The following is a 15640-nucleotide window of genomic DNA, read 5'->3' on the forward strand; positions in this document are numbered from 1 at the left end:
ATTTTTTTTTAAAATCTCATGAAAATAAACAAAGATTCAAAATAAACAGAAAATAACGTCGCATTTAATCTTAATCCTGCAAAGATTTTATTAGTCCACATATTTGTTTACCTGGTATTTGATAGTACATGCTTTTACTGTAGTTAATAACTTCTGGGAAATATTTCATTTTAATATTTAATATAGCTCTTCAGGGGTTATGATTCATGCTCTTTATATACAACAGACCCCGGGCGACAGGGTCAGTTGTGTTAAACGTTATTTTTATTCTGACCAGTGACTTGCCTAGATGAAGGTCCCTGAATACATTTGAAAGGTTAGTTATCTGATTAAATTGTGTTATTATCTAACAAACGAGAAAAGATCAATTTTACCTCTTATACACACACCTAGACATTCAACAAGTGATTGTTATTGGTATATTAAGAAGATTTCAGTAGAAGAAATAATGCTGTATACTAGTCTAAAAAGTTTGGGTTCATTGTCAACACTAATTAATAGGAAAACAATATTTCAGAATTCACAGACAATTCATGAATTGCAGCTTAGCAAGCAAAAGCAGCTCTCATGCCACGAAGAGCATACCGTAATTTTCCTCCGGGCACCTTGTGTATTTTAGTGGCGACATGCGCAGAGCATTGTAGACACGATGGATGAGACGACAATAGTCGTGGCTCATCGATACAAAATCGAACCACTGAAAATAACCTCAGATATTTTCTACACGAATGTGACTGTTCTGGATTTTTCAGTGTATTATATAATAACAGATTACTTTGTTATGTTTAATACTGACCAAAAGGAAAAAATACCTGTCGCATTGACCGTATGCTTTGTGATAGGAACATTTATTCATTTTTGTCCATTGGAAAGGGTCTTTCAGAGAAACTTAGATGCTTTGTACAATAAATCAGTGTTGAATAAACACCTAGTTGTTGTTATTTTTACATAATCAGTGTGAATTCTTGTATATTTCATTCGCAAGGGTCGACGGACACATTTTTTTTCCGTAAAAGGTGTCAATTTGGGTACGGTATTATTTTGGAAAGCGTTGTGTTAGTACTTTTCAGGAGTCTCCATGTAAATATTTCTTTCTTGCATATTTTGCCTCTGATTTAATTCAACTTAATTTTGAATTGCACGTGTTGGTACATTTTGAAAAAGAAACACCGATTTATCATTATGGTAAACTAATATAAAATTGAAATTACTTTGGTAAAACATTAGACAATAAAAAGATGTCTTCTCCCGATCAGGCCGTATACTTTTCATTGATTTCAAGTAAGACATATTTTTTCAATAACTTGATTCGTGTTTTTATATCTTGTTTTATGTAAGTATTCTATTTTTGTGAGCTGACATTGTGACATGTTTTGCCATCGTTTGATCTTCGCTACTCTGAATTCTTTATCATACCATCGAAATATTTGGTTTGGTGCAGAATTTTAAACTTATAAAATTTTCAGGTAAAAGGATTACAGATTCAGGTGATTATCGACTGTAACTTGGCGGTTCTTTTTCTAAATTCAGTAAATCTCTGGAAGAGCTTTTAAACTTGGATCGTTATTCCTGTAACTGGATCGTATTTTCTAACACTTGACCTGGTTTGTTCAGGTTTACAGTACTCTGTGATTATAAATAGATTGTATATTCGGCGACTAGGGTCAAACTGACCAATGATAAGGGAATAGTTTTATTTCTGGTGGGAAAATGCCGTACGTGAATCAGCAGGTATTTATACAACATGTCACAATACACAATAAAATGTTGTAACTCGATACAGACAAATCCTAAAGTCCTTATTGTCTCCATACAGGTAAACTTTTATCACACCCTTATTGTCTCCATACAGGTAAAATTTTATCACACCCTTGTCTCCATACAGGTAAAATTTTATCACACCCTTGTCTCCATACAGGTAAAATTTTATCACACCCTTATTGTCTCCATACAGGTAAAATTTTATCACACCCTTATTGTCTCTATACAGGTAAAATTTTATCACACCCTTAATGTTTCCCACACAGGTAAAATTTTATCACACCCTTATGGTCTCCATGCAGGTAAAAATTTATCACACCCTCAATGTTTCCCACACAGGTAAAATTTTATCACACCCTTATTGTCTCCATACAGGTAAAATTTTATCACACCCTTAATGTTTCCCATACAGGTAAAATTTTATCACACCTTTAGTGTTTTCCCTACAGGCAAAATTTGATCACACCTTTAGTGTTTTCCCTACAGGTAAAAAATGATCACATCCACAGTGTTTTTGATACAGGTAAAGTTTTATTTCACCCTTAGTGTTCTCCATAAATGTCAAATTTTATCACACCCACAGTGAGCTTCAGACAGGTATAACTTGGTAATCAGTATTTCCAGACAACATAAAGTTCATTTGCCATTAACTTTGCCTATTTTAGAATGTTCATATTTAATCATTTAAAGCAGTGAATGCCAAATACAAAGTAGGGTTTGCCTTATAAGGACTTTGGGCAGGTAATGGTAAATTGGGAGATTTGTGTGTGACCACAAACATTTTATCCTTTTGCAAAAGATATATTAAGTAGTCTTCCTAAATCATAAATAAGTTAGACCAACATTGCCAAGAATATACCGTACAGTATTGTATATATATGTATCCATACCTATAGATACAGGGGCACTCTGATACAGCCTGCATCAAGGTTACAATGGCTGTATTACATTGTATTTCACTCTGCATCCACCAGAATCCATTGCGCCTTCACGCCTCTGAACCATGTCCGTTATGTGTGATAAAGTGAAGGAAAATACCTAATAACTGGCTCATTAACATTAATGTCTACGGGTATATTGGGTATGTTGTAAACTCTGTTGGTGTGTTCTGGGGGTATGATGTAAACTCTGTTGGAGTGTTCTGGGGGTATGATGTAAACTCTGTTGGTGTGTTCTGGGGGTATGATGTAAACTCTGTTGGTGTATTCTGGGGGTATGATGTAAACTCTGTTGGTGTGTTCTGGGGGTATGATGTAAACTCTGTTGGTGTGTTCTGGGGGTATGATGTAAAATCTGTTGGTGTGTTCTGGGGGTATGATGTAAACTCTGTTGGTGTGTTCTGGGGGTATGATGTAAACTCTGTTGGTGTGTTCTGGGGGTATGATGTAAACTATGTTGGTGTGTTCTGGGGGTATGATGTAAACTCTGTTGGTGTGTTCCGTTGGTATGTTGTAAACTCTGTTGGTGTGTTCTGGGGGTATGATGTAAACTCTGTTGGAGTGTTCCGTTGGTATGTTGTAAACTCTGTTGGTGTGTTCTGGGGGTATGATGTAAACTCTGTTGGTGTGTTCTGGGGGTATGATGTAAACTCTGTTGGTGTGTTCTGGGGGTATGATGTAAAATCTGTTGGTGTGTTCTGGGGGTATGATGTAAACTCTGTTGGTGTGTTCTGGGGGTATGATGTAAACTCTGTTGGTGTGTTCTGGGGGTATGATGTAAACTCTGTTGGTGTATTCTGGGGGTATGATGTAAACTCTGTTGGTGTGTTATGGGGGTATGATGTAAACTCTGTTGGTGTGTTCCGGGGGAATGCTGTAAACTCTGTTGGTGTGTTCCGTTGGTATGATGTAAACTCTGCTGGTGTGTTACGGGGGTATGCTGTAAACTTTGTTGGTGTGTTCCGGGGGAATGCTGTAAACTCTATTGTTGTGTTCCGGGGGTATGCTGTAAACTCTGTTGGTGTGTTCCGGGGGTATGCTGTAAACTTTGTTGGTGTGTTCCGGGGGTATGCTGTAAACTTTGTTGGTGTGTTCCGGGGGAATGCTGTAAACTCTATTGTTGTGTTCCGGGGGTATGCTGTAAACTCTGTTGGTGTGTTCCGGGGGTATGCTGTAAACTTTGTTGGTGTGTTCCGGGGGAATGCTGTAAACTCTATTGTTGTGTTCCGGGGGTATGCTGTAAACTCTGTTGGTGTGTTCCGGGGGTATGCTGTAAACTTTGTTGGTGTGTTCCGGGGGTATGGTGTAAACTTTGTTGTTGTGTTCCGGAGGAATGCTGTAAACTCTATTGGTGTGTTCCGAGGGTATTTTGTAAACTCTATTGGTGTGTTCCATGAATATGTTGTAAACTGTTGGTGTCTTCTGTGGGTATTTTAGGGGTGACCAAAGATAAGTAAACAAACATTTCATGTTTCTGGCATATTTCTTTATTCTACAAGGTATCTGCTATAATAGGCTTAACCGTTGCCCGTTTTTTTTTATTGTAAAGTGGCTTAAGTGAATGGGTTCCACACAGCTGGTCCAAGATAACAAATCAAGTGTTTCTCGGTGCATTTGCGTATAGAACAAAGTAGCCATAACTTTGTCACCATAACATAGTAACGTTCTAAACACTATTAGCTAGAAAATCTCAGATTAACACCAATAAAAAGCAAGCCTAGTAAAATGCACACGAATCGTAGTAACTGCGTTAAAATTGCAGCGAAATTTGAAGGAAATCAGCAGCTGCGGCAGCTTTTCCACACAACGTTTGTCATACGCATTGCCGTTCTCAATCAACTGCCGGGTAAAAGTGAGTTCACTTGATCTTTTAAAATGTTAAACGTCAATTGAGGGCAGATGGTATCTCAGCTCTTGTCCTGGCCTCTTGTATTGTAACCAATATTTTTAGTAACTGTCCAATTTATTGTTCAACCTCTATCCAGCTAAACTCTTGGAAAGTATTCAAATCCAAAATTAGTTACTATTGTCATACATGATAACTCTATTATAATAATATCTCTAGCGCAGTTGGTGTAGAACAATGCGTTTACATATTAGCTTTACTCCGTCAAAAAATTCAACCATGTTAACCTTGTCATTTCCGTTCGTTTTTTAATTTGACTTATGATTTATTTTTCTGACAGTACTCTCATAGGGTTGGGATGCTTGCTGTGATGATGAGTCAATCATGGTCATTTGTATTATTGTGATTAACTGTTTGTAAACACAACAGTATTGTTGGTGGTGTTTTCACATATGCACCAGTACAAATTAGAATGTCTAAAAAGCAGATTTATATAGCATGGCATTTTGACGACTGCAAGTATAAACGGTTTCCATTATTTCTTACGCACGCAACACATCAAAATTTCTAGATAGTAATATATATATATACACCGATTCTGCTTTATCAAGATAAAGACGTATGACACAATTAACACAATGACCAACTCCTGTAATGATAAGAGTATGAGTATCCAGATACGTCATGTCCATTTACCTTTGTGGATAGCTGGTCAGCTGGTCATCACATTGACTGAACATCATGACGGCCAAACAGGAGCGGAAGGATGAAACAAGCAACTTACCCATCATCATCCTCTTCATCATCAGCCTTACTATCGCCGCTATAGCAACCTATCAGATGGTGGAAATAGTCAACATCCAAACCCGTCTACAGTTACTTCAGGAACGATGTCCGTGTGACAGCATTCTTGAGCAGGTATGTCTTCAGATATCCTTTTAGAGTCTGCAACCTTTTGCTCACCGAGAAGGTAATTTAATCCTGCTTTGTTCGATCACTCCATATCATATGCTGAATAAGTGGAAATATGTTGATATTTGTTTTTGTTATAAAATAGATTAATATGATAGAAGCTAGATAAAAGGCATGTACGATATCTATTGTACAATCCGACCACCATACGTGTTTAGAACTGTTACAACTTTTTTTTCCCCAGAAAGGCCATTTGGAGAACCAAGAGAGACATAAACGGCAGGCTGTACCCAGTGTGACCCTAAACCAGACTGTTATATCAGCATTGTTACCTTATGTGGTAAGTACGTCCTCTTTCTCCGCCTGATGACCTTATTTCTTTGTTAACTACTACATACAGCAAGGGCTGCAACATCAGACCCAAACCTTTTTTTTACATCTAGGAAATCTTCTGATGGCAGTAAAATGATAATAAAAGTAACAAAACAATTTAAACACTCAATGATCGATATGGTATGTGTTATTGCCAATATGGTGTGTCTTGCCTTTTCTTGGAGAATAAATTCCGAGTCCAACATAAAAAATAATGATGAATACATCATCTGATATACACTGTACTATCAGGCCTATCCGGCTCACAAGAAAGGATGTTTACAATAGAGCATCTTTACCTTTTAACTTACCTCCTTTTAATCATGTCTTGTTTTCTGACAACTAGATAGTTTGTTTCAAAAGTCATCGATGGCGAGTTGTTCTCATAAAAATTGGGAATGTGTCGACCTGGACCTCATCATGACTAACAATTCAAATAAGAGTGTTTTCCTGTCTACCTGATCCATTCTTAATTGGTTGGTTAAATGGTTTCCGTCCCTGTGTCCCTTCAGGTGTTGTCCCACCGACGAAAGTCAGTGTTCTGGAGACCTGAACAGCTACCCTAGAGTTATAGACTGCATTATGTGTTCTGAATATATTACCATCAAGTAACAAGGGTAATCATCTATCTAAACCTCAATTAATGCTGTGTTGCTATCTTTGGCAGGATAGTCTGTTTCAGCAGCGATGTGTGAACAATCAATCCCTTTGTGTGGCAGGTAAGTTATCTATCATAGTGATAGTGTAATTCATCTCAGTTCTCTTATATCATGATTTTTTTTCAACAATAAAAAACACAAACTGTTGATGTCTGAACATGTCATTGGGTTTAATTTGATGAAATATTCAATTATCAGAAATGATATGCAAAAGATATACTGTTATTTCAATAGCCTTTAAACAAATAACGACAGCATAAAAAATGTCCTAAGTATTTATATACATATTGTACTGACAAGTTATGTTGAATGCAAAAAAAAGTTTTGAGGCAATGAATAATTTATTAACTTTTATCTCCACTTTCAAAATAACAGTACCTGGCCCGCAGGGAAACCAAGGACAACCGGGACAGAAGGGTGAGTATTGATTAAAAATTACTTAACTTATCGATATGTCGACGATTTCATTAAAAACGATCGCAAGATGATATCGATTTATCTTTTATTTCAAAATATTCTATTGTATAAAAACATGTTAATAAACAGAATTTAGCTGCAGATTTAGATATGAAGATGATAATAATAACATATTGAATTAAGCGAATGAGAGGTAAAATGTTACTACAACATTTAAAATATGCTGTAATGAACGTGAGAAGTTATTTCACTGCCAATTAAAAATGAACAGATACTAAATCATCCTAAAGTAATACTTGAATTAATGCTTACACTGATTAATTGTGTATTTACTCCCTCTACTGTGCCGAAACTATACAGTTGACAAACACACCAGACATTGTGAAAATATTTGTAGGAATAAAGCATATACTTCCATGTATGTAGTGAATCTTTTTAAAAAAAACTAAATAATGAGTTTATTCTTATGATTATTTAGCCTATTGGAACATTTAGGGAATCCCACACACACTTTAATTGGTCATATATACACAAACCAACACATAATTGTTCTAAATGATCTCGCTTAAATTGAAGCCATCCACACAAACGTTCCAGGCCTCATTCTTATCATTTTGGTGTTGTCATTTGTTCTATCTAGACTGCTGAATCGATGCATTATAAAAGGTTTTACATTGTAAATTGTCATTAAAGTCGTCATACTTGGTCTTTTAATATCTTCCGGTAATTCGAAAATGTGGAATGGGGCAAATCAAAAACATAACAAACATATTTTACTGACAGGCGAACCTGGCGCGATGGGCCAGAAAGGCGATGTAGGAACCAAGGGAGACGTGGGACAGAAAGGCGATGTAGGAACCAAGGGAGACGTGGGACAGAAAGGCGATGTAGGAACCAAAGGAGACATGGGACAGAAAGGAGACAACGGTATCGCAGGTCCGGCGGGACCAGGTATGTCAAAAAAGAGTTTAAAACGATATTGTGGAAGCAGATAAGTCAAAAAGAAGAAAAATGGAGAAAAAACCGATGTCGCAAGTCCGGCGGCACCAGGTGGGTCAAATAGGAGAAGTAAAAGTGATATAGAAGATGCTGAGGATGGCAGGAAGGTCACAAAATAGAAGAAAACGGTGTTGAAGATGTGGCTGACCAGGTAGGTTAAAACGAAAAAACATTATCATAGATACACATGCGGCGGGTCGTCGTAGTTCCATGTTCCAGTAGTTTGAAATTCTATGAAAATTATTTCAAGGCACACATATATTTTACAAGAAAATACCAAGATCACCATATCATGTTGATAATACGTGGTTCAAATATGAACAAAACAAGACCACAGAAAAGAACGTTGGAGAGACCAGGTGCTTTTGAAGGTGAAGCATCGTCTTCTTCATCGACGACACACGCATTGAAAATTGGTAACAGTAAAGATAACTGCAAGTGTGACTACCAACATGTCTCAAGCACTCATATTCTTTCTCAGTTCAGTTTATAATATTATAGCTCTACACAATATGTAATTATATTGTCAAGGATCACGAATATGTAAAGGCACAATACACCAGTCATATGACATCTATTGAATTACAGGTCCAAAAGGTGAACCTGGGGTCAAAGGAGAACGAGGCTATGACGGTCTACAAGGCTTGAGTGGATTTAAAGGGGACAGCGGTCCCCGTGGTGACAAGGGAGATGTCGGTTCAACAGGATTGACAGGACCTCAAGGTACCAAGGGGGATCAAGGGGCACCAGGCCTGCAAGGGTTACAGGGACCTTCGGGGCCAAAGGGCGACAATGGGGTTAATGGAACCCAAGGTCCGGCAGGGGCAAAGGGTACGTAAAAGGAATAAATACAACAGAATAAATGCAATGGCCAAATAGTGCGAAATATCAAGAAGTGATGTAAGGCAACTGCAAAACATTTGTGGAAAGTTTCATAAGACGTATATATAAAATATGAATTAAGTTACTACAAAGATTGCTGAATAAGTAATAAAACTCTAGTTTACAGCTGCCTTTGTTCCTTTGTGATGAAGAGTTACGGTACCAGCTATTAAGTTTACTGTAGTATATTTTGTGTGGATGTTGATATCCTGATACTGCAGTGCGGTTCCGTTAAAGTCCTTTATTCTTTATTTTTATGTTAAAGTTAAATGATGTGTATTCTCTATACAGGGGATACAGGTCTGACAGGCATTCAAGGTCTACAGGGACCAAAGGGAATCCCCGGACCCCCAGGTACTAAGGGGGAAATTGGACCGGGAGGACCATTCGGTCCGGCAGGAATTAAAGGCGAGCCAGGTATAAAGTAAGTAGGAGTGATATACAATTAAAGTGATGTTAGTTTCTTCAGAAACTGTTTGATGCTCGTGTGTTGTGAAACGATAAATGCACAGGTCTGGATGAATTTGACAGCAATGAAATACTAGCCAGTAATGGTATGTCAATGACAGGTTTCTCTCGTGTTAAATATACCACCCTACAGTATTAAATTCCTCGGCCTGATTAAGGCGTCTCTGAAATTGCATATATCTCAACAGGTTGTAAACACTTAATTCTTAAGTAACCATACTGCTTTATATTTCAATATACGTTTATACCACTCGACGTGTTTCTTTTAACAATTTGACTTATTAAGCAGAATTAATCAGTGTACTATTTTTAGCGGGTTTGATGGAACCAAGGGGGATATGGGTCCGATTGGCCCAAAAGGTGAAATGGGTGACAAAGGGGATGCAGGAGCACAGGGCCCGACAGGAGTCAAAGGACAACAAGGGACAGTAGGACCAGTAGGTCTGACAGGACAGAAAGGGGTCCAAGGGTCTCAGGGTATGAAGGTGGGTACAATTTGGACGATAAGAATACAGAAATCAGCAAGGATTTCAACAATTGAACTTTCTACTTGACAGTCATTTGCGAATCCAGATTTATATGTTTTCAGGTACATTTCTTTGCAGTTTCTTCCAGTTAAATTTGCATAATAATTTTAGGAACGCCTGGATTTTAACGAATGTAACGTGTGTAGTTTCTGCATGTATATATGAATATAAAGATAAGTACACTGTACATAGAAAAGATACTTGATTATGTCATTGTTTATTGAACAGGGTGAACCTGGTGTGCAGGGAACTACTGGTCCTGCTGGTGCCAAAGGCGATAAAGGTCCCACAGGAACCAAAGGAACTGCAGGGGTCAAAGGTGAACAAGGGGAGATTGGGCCTTTCGGCCCTTCTGGACCAATCGGAATTAAGGGGAATCAAGGACCACCAGGACCGCAAGGTACTTTTTTCAAAGAAATAAAGTACAATTATTCTAGACCAAAGGGTCTCCTTTAAAAGAGGATAATAATGTTATCCGTTAGGATGACGTCAGCTAACAAGATTCAGATGGTGATCAGCAACAACCTGCACCTCTTACAACCCTGGGATGTATGTTGTTGGCTGTTGCCATCTAACAGGGCAATCAAGACATTCAAGGCACTAGAACACCGAATCAGCAGCAATGTGTCTATATTATATCAAAAACTGTCCCTGTTTATTATAAAACAATAAAGGAGAGTAAGATTTTAGCCCTTAGCATCGCTAGCGAGTTCTTAAGGGACGAAGCAGCTGACACCTAATATCATTTACAGGTCCTAAAGGGACGAAACAATTGACTCCTAACATCACCCATGAGTCCGTAAAAGGACGAGACAGCTGACCCCTAACATTGCTCACGAGTCCTAAAAGGGCGAAACAGCTGACCCCTAACATTTTTCACGAGTCCTAAAGGGTCGAAATAGCTGACGCTTTATATCACTAACGAGTCCTAAATGGAAGAAACAGATGACCCCTAACATCGCTTACGAGTCCAAAAGGGACGAAACAGCTCTGATTCCTAACACTATTCACGAGTCCTAAAGGAGCGAAACAGATGACCCCTAACATCACTTACGAGTCCAAAAGGGACGAAACAGCTCTGATTCCTAACATTATTCAGGAGTCCTAAAGGAACGAAACAGACGACTCCATACATCACTCAGGAGTCCTAGAAGGCTGAAACTGCAGCAATGTTATACAATTTATTTCTTCATTTAATTTGGCTTTATTGTATCAAATTCTTAATCTATATGGAAAGGGATAGTACATATGGCTACCTTATTCGTAACTGCATGGCTCATTGTGTCAAAACTTTTCTGTCGTTGATAGGTCCCCAAGGAGCCGACGGGAAAAAAGGTGATATCGGAACTCAAGGGCTAAAAGGTGAGACGGGGAGCGATGGTCCCTTTGGCCCTAGAGGATTGAAGGGAGAACAGGGACCTGTTGGGGCTCCAGGTGGCCAGGGAGCAGCAGGAACGAAGGTAACAATGTTGTTGCAATTTCCCTATGATTTAAAATACATTTCATTTGTTTGACAGTCAGCATTAAGTATTAAGCATATTTAAGATTTACTCTAAGCATATGATGATATACATATGTTTTCCACCTACAGGGCGACATAGGACAAAAGGGTGACATGGGTGTGCCAGGTCTGTCTGGAAATGTCGGAGCAATGGGTCCGAAGGGAGACACTGGGGCTCAAGGGGAAAAGGGGGCCACAGGTCTTTCCAGTAACTGCTGTAACATGCTCTGTGAGTTATCAAGCACACAAGTCTGTATAAATTATTCATAAAATTCTTAATCAACACTGTACAATTTCGAGAAGATTCGTAAGAATTAATATTATCAATAATACTTAATTTTGAGCGATACAGTATAAGATGATTTCTATGGTCTGTCCTCAGCGGTACCTCACTTCCAGGGAGGAGATATGTTTACCGTGCGTGCCAGGGTAGGGGCCACGATCCTTTTACCATGTAGGACCAACAGTGGATATCCAGCTCCCACTGTGAGCTGGGTCAAAGACTTGGGTAACAAGACGCTGGTGACGTCACATGGTACGTCGACGTCATCAGGACTGATTTTACGTGACATAAAGGTACAAGACAGCGGGACATACAAATGTCACGCTGAAAATGCCCTCGGCTCTGTGGAGAAAACCGTTATAGTTACAGTAGAAGGTAATCATTTACAAATTAACTTCTTAAATGATTTCAATCTTTATGAAAATGTCTTTCTACCATCTTGAATACCAAGTAGAGAAGAAGGTAGTCGTGTTAGTGGTGAGGGTTTTACGGATCAATAGGATAAAACGGATAATGTTATCAAACGTGGTTCTCAGAATAACGGCATTCTTCTTCATTGCATCTATATTTAGATTTCTAGATAATGTGTTCAACTTTTTCTTGGCTTTCCTTTGTTTTCATATTAGCATACAGAGAACCTATCGTGATACTTGTGATGCGAGGTCCTCCTGTACGGTTGCCCTCTTCTACAATCAGTATGTAATATGAAAACATCCAGTAGTTAGGTGATACATACAATTATATATATCTTAGATGATGCCCCTCACATCATCGCCCGTGAGAAGGTCATCGGCGTGGCCATTGGTGAGTCTGTGAACAATGTGTGTGAGGTAACCCATGCCAGTAACGTGACCTTGACCTACTCAAAGGTCAATGGATTACTCCCAACACACAGCGTCCTTCCGTCTGGTAATCTAGTTTTCTATGTCCAGTCCGCCTCTAACACCGGAGAGTACCGATGTAAGGCATCTACCAGTAAGGGTACAGTTTCAACCAATTTCTACGGTAAGTGAAACATGTCAGTAATTTTACAAGGGAAGAAAAGATAAACAGTCTCCTGTGAAAACAACTAGAGAATGTCGACACGACAAGAAAAGTTGACTTCAAACTCAGAATCGAGATAAAAAGATAAACATGAGAAAGGTTAATCGGGAAATCGTCGAGTATATACGAGGTGAATAAAGCCAGATATAAGTTACTTTTGTTGAAAGTTGTTTTGAAAAATACCTTAATTAGACTCTTTAACGTTTTAAACAGCAAACTTAATCAATAATTCACGTGAAATCAAACAATTAATTGCATCTATTTATTCTTTTCATGATTGATATCAAAGGATAGTGTATTTTGTTGCCTTTTGAGTTTTAGTTATCTAATGATAAGGATACGGATTCACGTCCTTATTGGTACTTTGTCATTTCATCATTTTGACTGTAAGTAAAGATTTCATTCGTATTTTCCACAGTCTACCAGCGGATTGACAATCTGACATGTGCCACGTCATTCGCTGACTGCACATCTAATGATAAAGCGATGTGCGGGTAAGTTTGATGTCTTAATCCACTTCGTTACCTCGTTAATTATACAGTCATTGTGATAAAATAGAATGGAGATAGGATAAAGACTTATGTAAATGTGTCTCAGTAGTCTGTGAACGACCATATCACTCAACTGTGGTGGTGTCATTGTTATACCTTGCCAGTTTGGCTAACATTGTTGTAAAATGAAGCATTTGTTTTTAAATTTATAATTTAGAAACTTCTTTTCTGTCAATGTGGTGTCGTATGAAGATCTCGTAACTCGTAAATTCTATCACGTCATGCTCGGTCATATTTTTTTTAACATTTTAGAGGAGACTGTCCACCCGGTTGTACAGATTTGGACGCCACTCATCAGCTCCATGCGCATCGATTCTCACTGGTAATAATAACTAAGAGTAGTCTCCCTTCTCCTGCCTTCTGTTTAAATGAGTTCTTCTTGTATAATTGACAATTCATTTAATTAATCACATCAAAAGTGAATGGCAATCATGAATCTGACGATGTTTCCCAATTAACAATATTTTCAACATATCATTATATTTATTATTTTTGTCGAGATCAAGAAGAACAAAACCTTAATACCCTAAAAAATAAAACCCTTACAGTGATAACTGTGTAGATATCATGTCATTATACAACGAAATATACTTTTCTCAAGTTTGCTTTTTAATATCATGACTTCAAGTATTATTAGAAAACATCAGTATCCCGTTCTATTGATGTTTTCGCTGTTTTCAGAGCCTCCCTGTTTGCTCTGCAGCAATTAATAGTCAAACTATCTCAGAAAAAGGTGGTCACGTGATCTGGAAGAATGAACACGTGGTGTAAGTATGTTAGACCAGTTAACTAGTTAATCACAATTATAATTAATATCATCATAGTCAGCGGAAAGAGTTATTTAATGTATCAGTTATATTATCTGTTCATTTGTGTACGTTGTGTCTATATGCATTTCTAGTCACAACCCTACCATTAAAGCCATGTTGTAGTTGTCTCCCTTGGTTTACATTTAAAAATATTATTGAATGGAATTGTAATTTTGATACATATTGAGGGGTAAGTGTTTGTAACTTTTCATTTGATTCATGAAACACATAATGTATCATCAATTTCCACCCACATTGATTTGATTATATTAATTTCAATATTATAATATACATTTATTGCTTCTATTGGTGATATCGGGCTTTAGCTTGATTGTAATGAACTACATGTACGTGAAATGTTATCACACATTTTTCAAAATGTCCCTAAATATTTCATACTTCACTCTAGAAGTTTTAGGCTGGTGATGGAATTATGATACGGTACTACACAAATAATGTATTTGTCACATTACGGTCAAAAATGTAAAACAATTATATGTCATGGGCCATCAACCATTGTGATGTTTCAGTTTAATTTCTTTCAATATTTTCCTTTATTTTCCAAACATTGTCCGACTGTTTTAATTGTCTAGTATCTAGATTGTGATTTTAAATCTGTACGATATTGCAATTTAACTTCCAGTGGTGGTGAAGCTGCAGAGTTTGTGACAAGTTTACCGTGATCCAGTCTGAATACTCTGGTGATTATATATATCTGTACTAACAGACGCCAGGGTTACGGTTATCTAAGCTGTTGTTGTATTTTATTATTGTTTTGTTATACAATTGTGTTAATAAACGGACAAATAATCAAATGTTTACAATATTATTGATTATAAATTAGACACTATGATTTTAATAAATGTTTCTATATGTTTCATGTGTTCAAACCATGCAAAATGGACTAAACATTAAATACAATGTAACGCATCACGTGACACATGGACTAAATAGAAAACACAACATATCACGTGTCATGTGTGTATAATGTATACATAAAAGAAAATTTTGCACCAGAACACACACACTAAAATATTGTAGCCGCACATCAGTTAGACTTTTGAAATGTTTATATATTTAAGTACAAACAATGAGAACTAGCACTATTACAAAATTACAAAATCAACCCAATCGGTTAATGGAGTATTCAGGAAAGAATATGAAATATGTCGATCAATATTTGCATTCAATCGTTTTGTTGTTTTTTTTTTTTTAATTTTCGTTCACACACAAAAGGACGCACAAATGATAGCAGTATTTAATACAAATTAAGAGTTAGAGACTAATAATTGATTAACCTCCATTATACTGCTGTTTCAAAGACTCGACCGTTTAGATTAAGAGCCTTAAGTTTGCACCTCGTAGGGCGAATAAGGAAATATTGATCAAAAGAAATGCCAAAATCTAGATGCGAAAGTGCACTTACCCTATACTTTAATCAATTTTGTCGGTGTCTACCACCATAAATATTGTTTTTAAAAAACTACACTCAAGTCCTTTCAAGTACATCGAAATGGATTACTTTTATTATATTATGTACACGTCATCTGCTCCTGCCCCCTGAATAGGCTTAGAATCTTGAAGTGTCACAAATCAAGCAGTAAGACTCAGCTAATATTGTTTTATAGCCTTCTAAAATCAGTCATCACATATCACCTTAACCCGGATTCC

General features: G+C 37.3%; 1 protein-coding gene across 1 annotated transcript; it reads left to right on the plus strand.

Moving 5' to 3' along the window:
- The first annotated feature begins 5286 nt into the window (after positions 1-5286).
- Positions 5287-14652, plus strand: LOC132546949 (collagen alpha-1(XXIII) chain-like). The gene is made up of 17 exons (XM_060210679.1): positions 5287-5467; positions 5706-5797; positions 6497-6548; positions 6864-6905; positions 7689-7787; positions 8502-8735; positions 9078-9210; positions 9568-9739; positions 10010-10181; positions 11090-11241; positions 11373-11511; positions 11665-11940; positions 12319-12570; positions 13028-13103; positions 13413-13482; positions 13842-13927; positions 14613-14652. Exons 1-17 carry the CDS (start codon positions 5287-5289, stop codon positions 14650-14652), a joined length of 2268 nt encoding a protein of 755 aa, XP_060066662.1.
- The last annotated feature ends 988 nt before the right edge of the window (positions 14653-15640 follow it).

The sequence above is a fragment of the Ylistrum balloti genome, unplaced genomic scaffold (assembly GCF_031769215.1).
Source record: "Ylistrum balloti isolate Yb309-2 unplaced genomic scaffold, AGI_CSIRO_Ybal_v1 Utg369922, whole genome shotgun sequence".
NCBI lineage: Eukaryota > Metazoa > Mollusca > Bivalvia > Pectinida > Pectinidae > Ylistrum > Ylistrum balloti.

Excerpts from the sequence above, each read along its gene's own strand:
- LOC132546949 (XM_060210679.1), top strand. The coding sequence starts at position 5,287 with ATGACGGCCAAACAGGAGCGGAAGGATGAAACAAGCAACTTACCCATC. Across the intron at positions 6,549-6,863 it reads TCAATCCCTTTGTGTGGCAG|TACCTGGCCCGCAGGGAAAC; the intron begins GTAAGTTATCTA and ends TCAAAATAACAG. Across the intron at positions 9,211-9,567 it reads AAAGGCGAGCCAGGTATAAA|CGGGTTTGATGGAACCAAGG; the intron begins GTAAGTAGGAGT and ends TACTATTTTTAG.